The sequence below is a fragment of the Cucurbita moschata genome, unplaced genomic scaffold (assembly GCF_002738365.1).
Source record: "Cucurbita moschata cultivar Rifu unplaced genomic scaffold, Cmos_1.0 Cmo_Scf00015, whole genome shotgun sequence".
NCBI lineage: Eukaryota > Viridiplantae > Streptophyta > Magnoliopsida > Cucurbitales > Cucurbitaceae > Cucurbita > Cucurbita moschata.
Genome location: NW_019268531.1, coordinates 2,341,397 through 2,357,392, shown reverse-complemented (window position 1 = coordinate 2,357,392; position 15,996 = coordinate 2,341,397). Strand labels below are relative to the sequence as shown.

Below are 15,996 nucleotides of genomic sequence, written 5' to 3'. Positions count from 1 at the left end.
TCTATTAATGAGTTTTGGATAAATTAGCGGATGAATTAATAAAAATTATGTTGGGGGTAAAATTGTAATTCGATTATAATTTTAATTTAAGAAAATTGAGGGAAAAAAAAAGACGAAAAGAAACGAAACGACAGCATGAACTAAATAAATTGTAAACATGATCGTTGTCCTTGTTGTAAATTATGAAGAATTTGGCAGAATGAGTTTGAGGTTCAAAGAAGTGATCGACTCAGAATCGGAGACGAAGATCCCTCGTCCTTTAGATTTAGGGAGGCGACAGACATTGGATCTCGGAAACGGAAGCGAAATCGTCTATATTAGCAAGTTCGTGTCCTCTGATCAGGCTTGGACCTGGTTCGATTTTCTCAATCAACACATTCCATGGACTAGACCGACGATTCGCGTCTTCGGTCGCTCCGTCGTCCAGGTCTTTACTTCTCTCGATTATGTTCTCTCGTTTAGTTCATTGTCAACCTAATTAGCAATTGAAGATTTAACGACTGGCTGTTGGTTGTCTTAGATGATTTTCCTTCTTTCCCGCCATTCTTTATATCGGGATTTTGCGTTCTTTCTGAAGAGCTATTGCATTTTCTAATATGCAGCCTAGAGATACTTGTTACGTTGTGAATCCTGGATTGACGACGTATAGTTATAGTGGGTATAAACCTCATGCCTATACTTGGGATGATTTTCCTCCTCTCAAGGACATTTTGAATGCTGTAAGATATTTTGATTCAATCTTTCCCTATTGGGTTTTCTTTTTGGCTTCTTTAGCTACAGGTTCTCGATGACGTTTCTAGTGGTTCCTAATTGTCTTCACTTTTTCTCTGTCAAGGTTCACGAAGCTCTACCGGGGAGTAGTTTTAATAGCTTACTCTTGAATAGATATAAAGGTGGAAATGATTATGTGGGTTGGCATTCTGACGATGAAAAGCTTTATGCATTGAACCAGGAGATTGCTTCTGTATCATTTGGATGTGAGCGAGATTTCTTGTTGAAAAAGAAGTCCAATAAAACTTCTCAACGTATGCGGTCTAGTTCATCTGTTTTTCTCGTCTTTGTTCTGATTTTGAAAAGCTCTTTTGTCAAATCTTCATTCTTTTGCTCAATTGATTTCTTCACTCCAAAAAGTTTCATTATCTTATGGTTTATTTGATGTGGCCCCAGGAAGGAACGATGAAGAACCTCCAGCCAAGAAATCAAAGAAAAGCAGTGTGGCTGATACACACTCTTTTGTTCTAAAGCATGGTTCGCTTTTGGTTATGAAAGGCTACACTCAACGAGATTGGATGCATTCAGTGCCTAAGCGCCTCAAGGCAGAGGCAACCCGCATCAACCTTACTTTCAGGCACGTTTGTTGATTTATCTTGAAGTTAATACAGGATTATTGTAGGAATGTCCATCTTTTCCAAGTGGATGTATCTTGGAATGGGCGTCCATTGGTTTTGGTATGTTTTTTTCCTTGTTTATCGTGGACATTTCTTTCATAGATCAATGCAAGGGGGAAGAGCTCCACTTTCTAACTTGGCTCATCTAATATGGTAGCTTCCCTGTCTCTCATTGCAGTTTATATTCTCACCGATGGTTCACTTTCAACTAAACCCCCACAATTATCCAAATTCAAATTCATCTTTTAATCTGCCACTTTAATCTCTATAATGTATGTGCAATAGCTTAAATTTTAAGACTAGAAACTTTGAATACAAGTAATTATGTGGTTTCAGATAATAAAACCAAGTGATACTTAAAAATTAGCCGTGAAAAGGCTATATATTAAGGAGCGAACTTTATATATCAACCAGGCACGTTTCAAGATACATCTTGAATATGACTCTCCATTGCTTTAGAGGTGGATTTCTGACACGACTATGGATGTTGCCATTACGGAACTGGGACTGCCCATAGGGCTATAGTGTTAGGATCAGTAAAGCCAGATTTTCCTTTCCATCTCCTCAGTGAAGGAATGCACCATCAATGAAAGAAATTCATCTCAAAAGTTGCTTTTGCTTCAATCACTACATTATTTCCAGTTCAATCAGTGTATCAGAAATCCCATTCTCATACTTCCGAAACTCAGATTCAATAGTTTTAGCTGCTCCTTTGCTTTTTGATGCTGATGCCTGAAGGGTTACATGAAAAGATCCTTTTCTAATGGGCTCAGTAGGTTCATTGATCATGGATTGTTGCTTGATGTAGCTGTATAGCTGTTGATGAAAAAGGTGGTCCGAGGAATAGCAATTATTGCCTCCTTGATGAGCCGATGATCGGGAGGACAATGAGCTCCCTCTTTTACAGAAATGTGGAAGAGAGGTATAATCCATTATCTACAAGAAATAGAGAACAATTAAAGCATCATCACTTGCATATGGTAGAGAATCCCGTTATTTGATTATTGTATTTCCCCCACTAGTGTTTAACACTACTCTTGCCACTCTTAATTGTCTAACAATAGCATATGTACCTTGCTTTATACACTCGATAGGTTATTCTTTATGGAATGTTTCGGAAAACTTGATTCTAGCTTCCATTGTCAAATGAAATGTCAAAACTTTTTGTATAAAAAAACATGTAGTGGTCCATTTTATTTATAATATATTCAAGCAGGCCAAAAAAGAGCTTTTATGTTTGATAAGAGTCAGCCATTTTTTCATTCTTTAAATGATGCAGGCCTTACCTTCAACAGCTCATCTCTCCCGCAGCCTGGTAACACTTGAACCTTTTTCCTTGTCCTTTCATGTAAGAGAGGCTTGACAACCTGCAATATCAAAGAGAATACATGACTATACACATCAGACAGGTGTTGAAGGAAAAATTATTTCAACACTCAAGGTACAAAATCAACCAAGATCAGTCTCTTCAATGGTTTACCTTCCAACAGGATGAAAAGACGTAAGGTACATTTACAATGTAGTAAGCAGTTGTTCTCTCTGGGTAGTTCAGATCATCAATGGTTGATAAAATTGTCAGGAACTGCAGAAACATGAGACATTAGCGGTTGCATGATCATTAGAGATTTGGGAAATCCTTGATTTGCTAGTCATAAATTGCATATTTAAGGTATCAAAACACATCATAAGTTTTCTTTCCACTTTACTATAGCTTATTATGGAGAATATGTTCCTCACCATTATGGTCTTGTTTTAAAATGATGGTCAGAAAGAAATTCCTCCAGACAACAGATTTTATAAACAAAATGATATGCGTTGAATCTTTTCTTTTTCGTCTCTTTTTTCTTCTTTTTTTTCCCTCAAAATCCCACGATCCAGTGTGAACTTGATTTGTGATAAATGGATTCAAACTAAAGAATTTAACTTTCTGATCTTATTGTGCGGATTTGTCATTAATTTAGACCAATCAGAACCACAAGAAACGGAATCAGATTTACATGGCTATATTTAACTTGCACTGACATCTATTGGAGACAATTGTAGGAAAAGAGAATACCTTTATGTGGCCAAGTGCCGAAAGCTTCAGACCAGTCATATCTAAAATCTTCACGCAGGTAGTGATGGGCCTTCCATACTTTTTTGATGCAGAAGGCTACAGCAAAATGTACGTGTTAATGATACTAGGAGAGAAGCTTCTTTTGAATCCCAGAATTCAGAAACTCACCAGAATAACACGATCTCGATACTCATTGATTTGTATGTGCGACTGCACATAATCATGCACCTGTGAAGAGATCAAAACACCGGTTAGTAAACTTGACAAGCTTCTCAATTTCTCTCTGGTTTTTGAAGTACATATTTTCAAAATCTAGACTGCTGTTTGTGGCATCGAAATTCACGAAAGGGTCAATTATTCGTTTGGAAGATGAACTGAACTGCGAATACTTACATGTGCTTTGTCTAATGTGCTGAGCCCAACACCAATGGCAAATATGGGAAGGCCCTGAGGTGAAACAGAACAAGTTGTAGGTTAGAACGGCTGGCTATATGCTAATCTCATTAGAACAAGGTATCCTAAGATTACAGGGATGGCTGGTTAAACAAGACAGACATTGGTTAACAAAACTCAGACCTCTTTTGAGTAGCCCGAAAGTCCTACGAGCTGTGAATCTCTCACTGATCTATAGACATCAGCAGGAAATATTGGCTTCTGCAGACAATAAAATGCTGTCAAGAAAAGAATTGGGAGCCATCGAGTAAACGAGCCGTTGAAACACTTACCCTTAATATCTTGTCAATCTGGTTTTCCACCCTCCATTTTAAACAGTCAACCAGCTGCAACATTAAAGAGGAATGGTTTGTCAGCATATCTTAGTAATGCATATGACAGTTTGATGTTTACAGAAGTTCAACCAAAAACATGCGTCTAACCATTTTATGGGCCTTGCCAACATCGTAGTCTCGTGCCCTTAGGAAACGGTCCAGCGTTTCTATTAAGAATCCTTGATGAACATTCTGCAAATAGATCATTCGATGTCATTTACAAAAAGTTTCATAAGAGGTCATTTGGGCTTCAACCCAACAGAACTAACAGCATTTTAAGCTCTTAGAACTTGCAGGTCGCATACAGAAGATGGAGGATAGAAGAAGAAGAAGAAAGCTGGCGAACCTGAAAGGATTTCTTCGATGAGTGATCAACTGCAGGTGACGAAATTAAACAGATAGAACAAATGGTTATTAGGGAATGAAGTTTTCAGAACTGGAATTGAAGAAAACAGAGTTGATCATCTGACCTTGATCCATCAGAACTTTGAGCTTCTTGATCGCGTCCTGAGGATTGACACCCATTTGGTCCTTCTCAAGAAGAATAGAAATTGCACCAAAGCTAAATACAATCTGCCAAAGCTTCTGCTTCTCTAATTCTCTCTGTTTTTCTCTCTGCAGGGCTTGAAACTCAAGGTTGAAAACCAGCTCAAGTACGAGAATGACGATGCTAGAATACAAGAAGAGCCCGGACAAGAAAGTGAACCTAAGATCTCGCAAGTCACAACCTTTAGAGACCAGGCTGCTGTTTAAATACCAAAGGGGTCTCACACGGACTCGCCCTTCTTTATGGCCCTGTCCTTCTCAATGCCTGTTAAGCTCACGCAAAAGTCATCAGTGTCTTGTGGGAATCTCACTACGAACCTTAAAAAATGAAGCAAAGAAGAGGAAAAAGGAGCTGCTTACATTCTGAATGGGTTCTTCGTGTCGAAGTTGCTGGCTCTGGTTTGTTTCCCTTTCCAGTTTTCTCTTCCGTAATTCTTTTCCAGTATTCTCCACTAAAATATATATCACAATCATACAATCTCGGCCGTCCAGTGGTCCTTGCATGTGCCCTTCACCATTTGATTTCGGGTTCTTTTCTTCTTCCATTTGTTCTTTTTATTCCCAAACACTGTGGCCAGTTAATTGTGGAAAGCAAAACCGTGGGAACCTTCTTGAATAGGAAAGGTGCAGGGAAAATGTCCATTCCCTTGCTTGTTGGAGCCTAGAGCCAGGAAATTTGATAGCTTTGGCGCACAAATATGTCGGAGAAAACTGCATAGAGATGTTTGATGGAGTGCCAAAGGTTTGTGAGTCTTGGATTCTTGAGTTAATTAGGGACTTTGAATCATGTACCATTTGAGTTTGAGATTAATGTAATAGGGTAGAGAAACTCGGGACTATCTATATAATTCTCTCACACACACACGTATATATAGACCAAATTATTAAATTAAAAAGATAACTCAGTCTTATTTGTTTATTGAAAATCGAAGAATGAGAATAGAATATGGGACCCTTTCTAAATTTCGTAATTTTATTCACATTCTACGTTTATTAAACAAAGATGTGTCAATCTCATTCTCATTCCATTTTTTTTTTTACAGCACATGCTATACATTTTTGTTTACTTTATTCCAATTGTCATTTTGTCTCCTTTTAAGTGCCATCACCGAGTCGTTAGAACTTTTTGTGTTTTTGATGTAATCCTATTGTTGTGTCTTTCTATTCATTTCCTATTCTCGTGTCTTTTTTTACTTGTTTGATACTGGTTTCCACCGTGCTTTTACACTTGAGAGGCATGAGATTCATTCGTACCAGCTCAAATATTCATATTCATGTAAGTCTAATCAACTTGCTTGTCAAGTTTTCAAACCATTCGATCACAAATGATCTTCTCTAACTCTCCGGAAGTTGTGCGTGGTTTTATTGATAATATAGTTTAATTTACCTACTTTATTATAAATATTAATATAAATAAATAAATAAATAACCACATATTCCATAATTTAAGAGTTGAAAAACAAAAGTAAAATATATAATGTAATAAACAATATGAAGAAACATAAAAGTTGACCAAACCGAAAGTGGCTTTTTTTTAATCCAAAGCCGAAAGATTCCTTTAAATAAAGGCTATATAACCAAGGGGTGTAGCTATACGTACACTTTTGATTCTATTATTATTATTATTATTTTGAAAAATACTTTTATAACCTTTTTTTTAATAATAATAATAATAATATTGTTATTGTTATTGTTATTATTTATTATTTATTATTATTATGAAAAATACTATTGAAAGCATTGGTAAACATCAATCAACTTCATATATATATAATATTTAAAAATACTATTTGTTTAATCTTAAAAATAAATATTGAACAAATTATTATTATTATTATTATAATATATATCAGAGGTTCATTATTGGGCCAGTCTCTTTTGGGCCTCATGGGCCTCAACAGCTACTTTTCAATTGGGCTTCATAAAGTGCTTTGTTAATCACAAGTGATTGCTAAAGTAGATGAGAACCTTTGTAAATACCAAACAAAAATATGTTTTTTAAAGGTTATATATATATATATGTTTTATTCTCCAATATTTTGATTATTTTTTAATTTAATTTTTGTTTTATCATTAGAAAAGAATTTTAAGAAAATTCAATATTTCTATTGCTTTTTTATATTTAACTATGATTAATATCAAGATAAGTCTCGATAAATTTATTCTTTTATTCAGTCACACAAGAGTGGATAAAAAAATATTATATCTTAATCGATTAGGTTTGAAATTGACAAGCATCAACAAACTAAATTTCGGTCGAAAAAAATGTTAAAAATTAAATGATTAGATTTGACTTGAAAAATAAATATATAGAAATATTAAAATGGAAATTATCTGATATTCGAATATTCCAATGGTATTTTGGTGCCATGTCAACTTTGACAACCAGCTACATCTCTGGACTGTATATAAATATTCGTTGGGGTTTTAATTTAAATACAGCCCATTATAATTAATTTATTAAACAAATAAGCACTATACGTACATGCATACTTTAATTTCTTAAAATTTCTACTTAATTTCAAATAATAACTAATAGTATTTAATTTTTGCTATTGTAACTTCGGATCGGCAGATATTGTCATATTTAAGGTTTTCTTTCCGGCTTTCCCTCAAAGTTTTAAATAGAGGAAAGATTTTACAAAAGGTATTTTGTTCTCCTCCCAAATAATATGGGACGTTACAATTATGTAAAGTTGTTAAAATTTAATGTAGTTTTGTTTGTATGTCAGTCAATAAAATTATGAGCAATAAAATGTGTCATAAATTACTAAATCTAAATCGTGATCAAATTTGTACCTAAATCGTTATAAATGAAAGTGTTTTTCAAACGTAAAATTTAATTTTATTAAATTTGTATTACTTTTAATTGATTAAGTTAATAGACAATAAAAAAAAAAATATAGGTTAACGTTGTTAAACGTCCTTTTTGACTCCAATTTAATTGGAATTTAAATATTCGACCCAGGTGAGATGAATTAATAATTTCACTAATTAATCATGATCAAATGTTTTTTTATCACTAAAATTGTATTCAATTATGTTCGTGTCAGATTTGTTAGAAACTACGGATATTATCTACTTTGAGTATAATCTCACGTAATGGACTCTTATCCTAACAATCTTCAACGGGATTGTCTTACCATTAAAGCTATGTTTTGCTATGATCGACTATGTTCGTGTTAGATACAACGTCGAGACATTATAAACAATCACATAATATAGGTGGAAGAGACCGTACTAAAAAAAGTCAAACCAAATGACTCCAAGAAGTTGGAAAATCAGAGCCCCGCCACAAGGGAGTTAATACGGTACCCACATTGCCCTCCTGGTTTTTCCTTGTGTTCTCAAATCTGGGCGACTTTGATTCCCGACCTTCATCGGCCATGTCGGCGTTGCCATCTCCGGCGGAGGCCAGGCTCTTCCACTCCGATGAAGGGCTCGAAAGTGAGTTCGGCAATTACAAGTACAGCAGCAGCACAAGCGAGATCGAGAAAGAGGAAGAGGATGAGACGTTTGAGGTTAAACGGAAAATGGTTTCGCCGGCAGCGGCGGCGTTAGAGAGCATCAGAGAAGATTACAGTGGTGGGTGTTCGTTCTCGTCGGATGCTCTGAAATGGGAAGATTGCGTTTATGTTGGAGTGGAGAAAAGCGATTCCAGTAATGATGCACTTCAATGGACGCTCAAGAACGCCATTACAGCTTCCACCACTGTCGTCTATCTTTTGCATGTCTTCCCTGAAACACGTTACATTCCTAGCCCATGTAATTTCTGATAACTCTGTTTCTATGGCTCTCTCTCTCTCTTTCTCTCTCTTCTTCTTCTTTTTTCTCTCTCCTTTTCATGGTCAAAGTCTTATGTCTGGAGGTTTAGCTTTAAGTTAGAAAGGGGCCATTTGGCATGGTGGGGATGGTTCTGAGATGGATGATTTACTGCTTGCAGAGAATCTCTGCTCTGATGCTTTTGTTTGTATTTGACACTTTTATTTCAGATTCTTCTTCTTTGGTGGTCTGTGCGCATGCTTATGTTCTACAGTATCATGTGTTTGAGAGGACAAAAGTTTTTAACTTTATTTCTGGGTTCTGTTGGACTTGAACAGAGGATGAGTGATGAACAGAGACTCCAGAACGTTGATTTTTATCTTCGTTTGGAGTGAAATCTGTTCAGAAAAGTCATAAACTGTTGGATATAATTATGAATCTATGAGGGTCTGTGTTTGTTTCTGTGATGGCAGTGGGAAAGATTCCAATAAATCAGGTTAGTAAACAGCAAGTGGCTATCCATGTAGCACAAGAAGAGAGCAAGAGGAAGGATTTTCTTCAGAGTTTCATTGACTCCTGCTCTGCAGCTAAGGTACTCAAAAGAAATGGCTGTTTTTTCTAAGGTAATGAGTATGAGATTTTGTTTTGTTTCTCACTTATTGATGAAACAGGTTAAGGCAGATACTGTGCTGATTGAGAGTGACAAGGTGGCTAGGGCCATTTTGGATGTTATTCCAATTCTCAATATAAGGAAGCTAGTTCTTGGAGTAAACAGATCCAGGTACCTTTCTCTAGATGTCGAAGCAAATTCATCAGCTCAACATACTCATACTCAAGTTTTTGTTTCATTGTCAATTGGAAATCATTAGGAAATCGAGATCTCGAGGGGGAAGCGGAATAGCTAATGAGGTACTTCAGAAAGCTCCGGGGTTTTGTGAGGTAAAGATTGTTTGTGAAGGGAAAGAAACGAGCCAACTAGGTGGATCGCCCTCTCCTCTCTGTTCTCCTCGCTACCAAGATGATAACTCCGATAACTCCAAGGGTAATAACGATCCTAATTCCAGCGTTACAGAAGCTCAAGAACAACGAAACAATTCAGTTTCTTGCATGTGTTTTAAAACTAAGTTTGTCTGAGCTACGTGTATAAGGAGTATATTAGGAGCTCGCTTGTGCCTAAGATTGTGTAGCTTTATGGTACTGATGTTCTTTGGTGCTTTCTGCCTATAAAGGATCATCACTTCTATGTAAATGAACTTCAATGAGATTAGATGAATGCAAAAGATTGATATTCCTATGGAGATAGTCTGGATCCTGGTGCTGAAAATAGCTAAGCATGTACATTCTAATGAATCAAGCCTTTAGAGGAAAGCAAAGAATCCATTAAATACTTGTGCAACATCAATTTGAAACTGTTAAAAGACAACAACAAACTTACAGTGTTTCATCATCTATCAATATGCTTCTTCCTCATCGGTTCCACTGCCATACAGAAATGTTTTTAGGCAGGCTTTCATTGATGAACAACCTGTGTAACGTGTAAGGATTTCTTTCTAAAAGAAATCAAACTCAAGATAATTATCGGAAGCCTTTTTATCTGCAGCAGCTGCTGCTGCAATAGCAACGGCCTTTTCACTGGTTGATGCCACTGCATGTGGTATTCTCTCAATCTCGACCGGCCTTGGGATTTCAGGAGGAGTAGCACAACGTATTAATGCCCAATTTACACCTTCAAAGAAAGGATGCTGCTTGATCTCAGTTGCCCCACGTTTATAAGCCAATCTGTGTTGTGGTTCCTTCACTAGCAATCCCCTTATCAGATCCTTTGCAGCAAAACTAACAACCGGTGCATCTGGAAACCGAAGTGGCTGACCGACAATGTTGAATAACGTAGCTCGATTTCCAGACCCCTTAAAAGGAGTTTTACCAAATAGTAACTCGTATAGAAAAATTCCAAAAGTCCACCAATCTACAGCACTTCCATGGCCTTCACCCTTGATGATCTCAGGTGCTAAGTACTCATGAGTTCCAACAAAAGACATGGATCGGGCATCAGTTGGTTCTGCAATGAGCTCTGGCAATGGGCTGACCTGATTTCCAATTTCAGTTTTGGGTTTCCGTTCCTTCTTCGACTTACTAGAAAAGAGGCGTGGTGAGAAGCAGGTTGTAGGAACTACACAAGATGGTTGGATGCAGGAAGGTTCAATGCAAGCAGGCTGCACACAGTAACCTGTGTTCTTTCTTAAAGCCTCGGACTCTGCAGAGAGATTTTTGACAAGAGTCGGACTAACAGTGCAACGGAGAGATAGGTCAAAATCTGAAAGCATTATGTGTCCATCTTCCCTCACAAGGACATTTTCTGGCTTTAGATCACGGTACACAATCCCAAGCATGTGCAGGTATTCCAGTGCAAGAAGAACCTCTGCTACATAGAATCTGCATTATCAAACAAAGAGGAAAAAATTCAGTACCATTGTCAACTTATATGCAAATATGGCTATATCAAAAGAACAGATGTTAATTCAACATCATGAGTACAGGGCTATAATTCTTGAGCCATTCGGCTTTTGCCTGAAAGATCAGGTCCGGCGAAAAAGGAGAGACAGTCTCTCACTACAGCTGTTAAGTTCTTAAACAACACTTCTATCAGGAGACGATATGAAAGACACTAATCTAGACTAATTTCACGTGACAATCTAACTTGCACAACATCTGGTCATCGAAAATTTTTATAGACTATAGCATTCTAGCTAGATGTTTACCAGAGTTACCAACCCGAAAGAAACATAAATTTAAGCCTGGACCAGGTAAAAATACTACCAACATAGATAAGATGACCCAACTTGAGTAGTATCTATGGCTGTAATCCTGCTTATACTACTGAAAATTGAAGTACAAAAAACAAGGAAAGAAAGAACATAAAATTAGCCGAGAAATCTCAACCAGAGTAGGAAGCAATACATAAATCTCATGAAATCATCTATATAAAGGTCCTCGTATATTCATGTTATTCCATGCTACTGATTTTAGGAGGATACTAATTCTCATTGTATTAGTTTTATTATAGTGGCATATTATTACTTATCCAAAAAAACCTCAAATAAATGTGCAGCAAGCAAAATCTTGAGAATAACAATCAAACACAATACCACATCTACATAAACATGAACTACGTTTTATTCTTTTCATTCCTATAGACATTGCCCAAAGGATGAATCTGATGGTGGCAATACTGTTTCTTTGTCACACAGAAATCCATTCTAAACGTGCTATTCAAAATACTATCTTGCTCTTTATGGCGGCATGACAATAAGCATGAGATTTGGCGTTTGTGTTTGTTCTTGATGGATGTCCTTACTATTGTAAGTGAAATTTTGAGTAGAAACCATCGAGAATCCTCCTAATACACCTGGATAAACCTTTTCTTCTAGACCAGAATAACTTATAAAACTTTTATTTGATCAAGAAGGTATATATATTCTAGGAACTCTCAACAAGAAAATCAGTAATTTGCACCATTGTATATGCACCCCATTGTTCATCGGATCACCTAATAGCTGTTGAGGTAGTTCATCCAGTGAGGAGAAATTAAGATATGTTTGAGCAAATACTCGTTAGCTGCAAATGGAATGGACAAAAGCACTTCCTCATAGCTTTTATTGGAGAAGGGGAAGTGATAAACATTTTAAATATCCGTGATACTGGCAGAAAAATACAGAAAAAAAATTGGTTTGCATTAACCACCTCAAACAAAAAGATAGGAGATATATAGAACAGAGAATCGGATTCAAACACAAAACCTAGGTTATGAATACTGAGTGCAACATTCTCCTGCAAGATATATTAAGTCAGATCCAGGATGGCGAACACAAATATATCATTAGCAAGCATAAGCAGCAAGAATGGTAAGTATGAATAAAATGATATATAATTGTCTATAAGTGCTCTTAACATACTTCACTGCCTGCTCAGGAAAATGCTTCCCTGGTTGCCTCTGCCTTAGAGTGTGCAAGTCTCCTCCAGGACAGAACTCCATCACCAAGCATGAGAATTTTTCTGTCTCAAAGTGGGTGTATAACGTTGGAAGGAAGGGGTGATCAAGAGATTGAAGTATTTCTCTTTCTGTCTGCGCACGAAGCAATTTTTTGCGACTCGCTAGAGTATTTTTATCCATAACCTTCATGGCAAAATGGCATTTGGTTCCACTTAACTCAGAGAGATAGACACTCCCAATATCCCCACAACCCAACTTCTTCAGAAGTCTAAAATGACCTAATCCCATTGCCCCATCTTTTGCACGGACAACTTGAATGGCCTCCCATCTCAAATCATTTGCTTTGTGAGGTTTACTGATACTACTACTAAAACTACTGCAAGAGCTCTCATCGCTTATATCACTGCTCGTGCTCCCTCTGCATATACTGCTCTTTCCACTCTCAACAAAGTTACCATGGTCGCTAACCTTTGCACTTCCACTGGTCTTGGCAAGGCAGCTAGTTCCATCGCTTACTTTGCCGGAAACAGAACTGCTCTTAACACTTCCATATTCTGATGTTTTCTTCTCCTGGTCTAGTGAGCTTCCAGGTGAGCATCTAGCTTCATTGTGAGGGGAATCTACTTCAGTTGAAGTTTGTTTCAGACCAGGTGAAGATATGCTGAAATTAAATTTTTCAGTCAACAACTTAGCAGATCCATTTTGATTCGATACTGGTGACTTTTTGTCGGAAGATATTTCCATATCCTGCTTTGAGATACTCTTTACTGACTTCGACTGATCAGAAGGAACTGATTCAGGTTTACTTAACTTGGAAATCTTCGGAGGCAATAGCCCGGCATCCTTTCCATTAGCCATTTCACCATTAGCTGTTTTTTGTGGCTGATTTGAGGAAGCCTTGGAACCAGCAATTGAGGCCATCAGGGTGCTAAAGAATCTTCGAAGGAATCAGATTAAAGGGGTCCATCGGTCAGTAGCTGTTCTCCGGGCCAGACCATTCTATCTCCCATTAACAGCCCATCCTAATTTCCATTCGGGTCCACCGAAAGCAACGATTGATCTACGAAAAATCATGAAAAATGAATTAATTACCCACTCAAACGGAAAAGATTCAGATGCGTTACGAAAGAAAAAAAAAGACAGGCAGAGGGCAAAGAAGATGTTCAAATAGTGAAAACAAAAGCAACGAGAATTTGAGGGGAAATTTAACAGATGAAATGACCACCAAATCGAAGTATCAGTCGAGCAACATAGCTTGCAAATGCAGTTTCTGGGTTCAATTTCCACAAGTCTAAACTGAATAAAAAATACTAAACGAACTCCATAAACATGATCGACGACTAATATGAACTTATAAGAGACAAAAAGCCAGATCTTTCCCACTGAACCACAGTTTTCAGTGAAACCCCATCACAGATCCAAAGCCAGGTCGCGACCCAGATGCGAGAAACAGAACCAGAAGATAGGGCGATGCAGACCCTTGAAGAACAAAGGCAAGAAACCAAAAAGCAAAGCGAGAGAAGCCGAAAAGTATACCGAGAAAAATAAAAGAAGAAAATTTCAAGGACTGGAGCTGAGCAGCTTTGCTCTTCTTGGCAGCGTGAAAGGAGTGCTGTAGAAAGATGTCTTCAATAAGCTCAGCCCTGGGTGAAATGAGAGAGAGAGAGAGCAGGCAAAGGGAGGGAGACCAGAGTAATAAAAATAGATTTAGCTCTGGTTCTCGTGGATTAGAAGGAGAGGGGTAGAGAGAGAATGAGCGGTCAAAACCATAAAGTTAAGCTCTTTGTACTCTAAATTTTTATTGGTTATTTGAACTAAAACGAAAATAATTTTTAGTCACCAAACACTTCATCTGAGGTCCCGCACTGTCTATCACGCCTTTACACAAAATCCTTCATTTTCAAGCTCGTCAATAGAGTATTTTTCTCTTTCCTTTCACCCTTCATTCCATACAAATTCTCTCACCTGTAATCATTTCTTTTTCCAATATTAAGAACTAACCCATATAAGCAATGGGTAAAAACAAACCAACGGACGTCGTCTGATTTAGATTTTTCTACCAAACTTAGTTGAAAAAAATTGGTGATTTTCAGCAGGTATAAATAAAAGGAATAACTTCAGGTAGGAGAGAAAGTATATTTCTCCATAAAATAAGGATTTCGCAAACTTACTTTTTGTTGTTTTTTCGAATATATTCATCATGTTTGTCAACAAAGAATAGTAATTTGCCTCCAAAATCAAGCCGGGATGCGTTGTAAGACTCTGATTTGACTCGGGAAAACAGAGTAATAGTCCAAAATTCCTGCAACTTTTTTCCCTAGTGCCTGCATACAGAAGCAAAGTGCATAATTGGAATTGTACAATCATAATCAAGACCACACAGAAAAAGATATTCAATATAATTAGTCTAACAACACTAATTAATTTCAAAAACATGTTTCCATCTTTATTTAAGGTAATATAATTAAGCATGTCCCTGTCAACATTATTGATGAATTTTCACTACAATTTTAGGTAGAAATATTTATAAATGTAAAGTGGGAAAGCATTAAAATGGTTTATATATTTTCAATCTAAACATATCGGCACGAAACTAAAAAAGAACAATAAATCAACTTTGGATACCCACTTCAGTTTGTTTCTTCTTGGTCGTGGACAGCGTTACCGGTTCAAGTCACCTTTCAGTCCCACTAAAGCTCACATTTGACGCAATAAGGAAGATAAATTAGTGGGGGTTTTGACTTGACCTGCCCATGTCTTAATCAACATCTCAACTAAAGCTTCCATACTTTGGTTAAGGAACAATTTCTTTCTAGTCATTTTTCTTCTCCTTTTTATATTACTTTTTTCTAGACATAATCTTGAGAGAAAAGTAGAAATGGGGAAGCAATGAAATGAGTTCAAACATACTTGAAAAAAAAATGAAGGATGATCTTAATTCTTACCTTATCGGTAACTCAATGTTCTTAATACCTACTGGAAGTGGCTGTGTACTGTACATATATTAATCCTAATAGCATAGAACCAATCAAATTGAAAGCTTTCTCATCCGGCTGCTTATGCACTCCTTTCTTTGTATCTGTGCCAATTTATTACAAAATGAACATTGTTTTTAGCAATTGAAATTCAAATTAACATATAATTTAAACAAAGATTTCAAGAATCGCGCAGCTCCATGCTTAGAGGTGTGAGCTGTTCAGCCTGTCCCACGTGCCTACGCCTCATTTTTTAAAAAGAAAAAAAAAATACATCAAAGAGAAAAGAGAAGTTAGGAGCAGTTTGCCAGTTTTTAAGCAGAGAAATGGTGGTCCTCGTCCCATCTGATTATTTGATAATGCCAAGTAGCTTAAAGAAGACAAAGGGATGTAAATACAGATGGAGACACTTGGCATCATCTGCTTGATTAATAAAGTAATTGAATCTACAGTCTTATAAAATTGACAATGGAATATATTCCTCAGCTAAACTTAGATGCTCCCCCACCCC

The 15,996-nt window shown here is 36.8% G+C and overlaps 4 protein-coding genes and 1 long non-coding RNA gene across 8 annotated transcripts; 3 read left to right on the top strand and 2 right to left on the bottom strand.

The window, feature by feature from the left end:
- The first annotated feature begins 135 nt into the window (after positions 1-135).
- Positions 136-1,924, top strand: LOC111453571 (DNA oxidative demethylase ALKBH2). 2 transcript variants are annotated; one of them, XM_023094708.1, is made up of 6 exons: positions 136-427; positions 603-719; positions 836-1,025; positions 1,168-1,348; positions 1,491-1,541; positions 1,803-1,924. In XM_023094708.1, exons 1-6 carry the CDS (start codon positions 158-160, stop codon positions 1,903-1,905), a joined length of 912 nt encoding a protein of 303 aa, XP_022950476.1. In that variant the 5' UTR covers positions 136-157; the 3' UTR covers positions 1,906-1,924. The 2 variants fall into 2 exon arrangements, with proteins under 2 accessions (XP_022950476.1, XP_022950477.1); XM_023094709.1 differs by lacking the exon at positions 1,491-1,541.
- LOC111453570 (SEC14 cytosolic factor-like) lies at positions 1,739-5,207 on the bottom strand. Its single transcript, XM_023094707.1, has 12 exons — positions 5,118-5,207; positions 4,682-5,022; positions 4,558-4,586; positions 4,320-4,403; positions 4,170-4,223; positions 4,021-4,098; positions 3,838-3,891; positions 3,613-3,672; positions 3,445-3,540; positions 2,869-2,970; positions 2,675-2,755; positions 1,739-2,324 (listed from the first exon to the last, which is right to left on the bottom strand). The coding sequence occupies exons 2-12, from the start codon at positions 4,734-4,736 to the stop codon at positions 2,016-2,018; spliced, it is 1,002 nt and encodes a 333-aa protein (XP_022950475.1). The 5' UTR covers positions 4,737-5,022; positions 5,118-5,207; the 3' UTR covers positions 1,739-2,015.
- On the top strand, positions 4,410-5,711 carry LOC111453572. The gene is made up of 2 exons (XR_002712275.1): positions 4,410-4,592; positions 4,833-5,711. It is a non-coding gene; the product is annotated as an uncharacterized LOC111453572 (long non-coding RNA).
- Positions 5,712-7,966: 2,255 nt separating this feature from the next.
- On the top strand, positions 7,967-9,817 carry LOC111453244 (U-box domain-containing protein 35-like). The gene is made up of 4 exons (XM_023094268.1): positions 7,967-8,522; positions 8,993-9,111; positions 9,191-9,300; positions 9,389-9,817. The coding sequence occupies exons 1-4, from the start codon at positions 8,144-8,146 to the stop codon at positions 9,651-9,653; spliced, it is 873 nt and encodes a 290-aa protein (XP_022950036.1). The 5' UTR covers positions 7,967-8,143; the 3' UTR covers positions 9,654-9,817.
- Positions 9,818-9,876: 59 nt separating this feature from the next.
- LOC111453242 (serine/threonine-protein kinase D6PKL2-like) lies at positions 9,877-15,587 on the bottom strand. Of its 3 annotated transcripts, XM_023094266.1 has the most exons (4): positions 15,456-15,587; positions 14,682-14,834; positions 12,473-13,570; positions 9,877-10,952 (listed from the first exon to the last, which is right to left on the bottom strand). In XM_023094266.1, exons 3-4 carry the CDS (start codon positions 13,429-13,431, stop codon positions 10,070-10,072), a joined length of 1,842 nt encoding a protein of 613 aa, XP_022950034.1. In that variant the 5' UTR covers positions 13,432-13,570; positions 14,682-14,834; positions 15,456-15,587; the 3' UTR covers positions 9,877-10,069. The 3 variants fall into 3 exon arrangements, with proteins under 3 accessions (XP_022950034.1, XP_022950033.1, XP_022950035.1); XM_023094265.1 differs by lacking the exons at positions 14,682-14,834; positions 15,456-15,587 and adding an exon at positions 14,047-14,275; XM_023094267.1 differs by lacking the exons at positions 14,682-14,834; positions 15,456-15,587 and adding an exon at positions 13,736-14,010.
- Between the last annotated feature and the right edge of the window lie 409 nt (positions 15,588-15,996).

What these genes read in the sequence shown, in the direction of transcription:
- LOC111453571 (XM_023094708.1), top strand. Translation starts at nt 158, where the DNA reads ATGATCGTTGTCCTTGTTGTAAATTATGAAGAATTTGGCAGAATGAGT. An exon ending in GTCCAATAAAACTTCTCAAC is followed by an intron (nt 1,026 to 1,167) that starts GTATGCGGTCTA and finishes ATGTGGCCCCAG; the next exon opens with GAAGGAACGATGAAGAACCT. An exon ending in CGCATCAACCTTACTTTCAG is followed by an intron (nt 1,349 to 1,490) that starts GCACGTTTGTTG and finishes TTTCTTTCATAG; the next exon opens with ATCAATGCAAGGGGGAAGAG.
- LOC111453570 (XM_023094707.1), bottom strand. Translation starts at nt 4,736, where the DNA reads ATGGGTGTCAATCCTCAGGACGCGATCAAGAAGCTCAAAGTTCTGATG. An exon ending in CATCGAAGAAATCCTTTCAG is followed by an intron (nt 4,404 to 4,557) that starts GTTCGCCAGCTT and finishes ATCTATTTGCAG; the next exon opens with AATGTTCATCAAGGATTCTT. An exon ending in GCACATTAGACAAAGCACAT is followed by an intron (nt 3,673 to 3,837) that starts GTAAGTATTCGC and finishes ATCTCTTCACAG; the next exon opens with GTGCATGATTATGTGCAGTC.
- LOC111453244 (XM_023094268.1), top strand. Translation starts at nt 8,144, where the DNA reads ATGTCGGCGTTGCCATCTCCGGCGGAGGCCAGGCTCTTCCACTCCGAT. An exon ending in ACGTTACATTCCTAGCCCAT is followed by an intron (nt 8,523 to 8,992) that starts GTAATTTCTGAT and finishes CTGTGATGGCAG; the next exon opens with TGGGAAAGATTCCAATAAAT. An exon ending in CTTGGAGTAAACAGATCCAG is followed by an intron (nt 9,301 to 9,388) that starts GTACCTTTCTCT and finishes GGAAATCATTAG; the next exon opens with GAAATCGAGATCTCGAGGGG.
- LOC111453242 (XM_023094266.1), bottom strand. Translation starts at nt 13,431, where the DNA reads ATGGCCTCAATTGCTGGTTCCAAGGCTTCCTCAAATCAGCCACAAAAA. An exon ending in TTTCCTGAGCAGGCAGTGAA is followed by an intron (nt 10,953 to 12,472) that starts GTATGTTAAGAG and finishes TTGATAATGCAG; the next exon opens with ATTCTATGTAGCAGAGGTTC.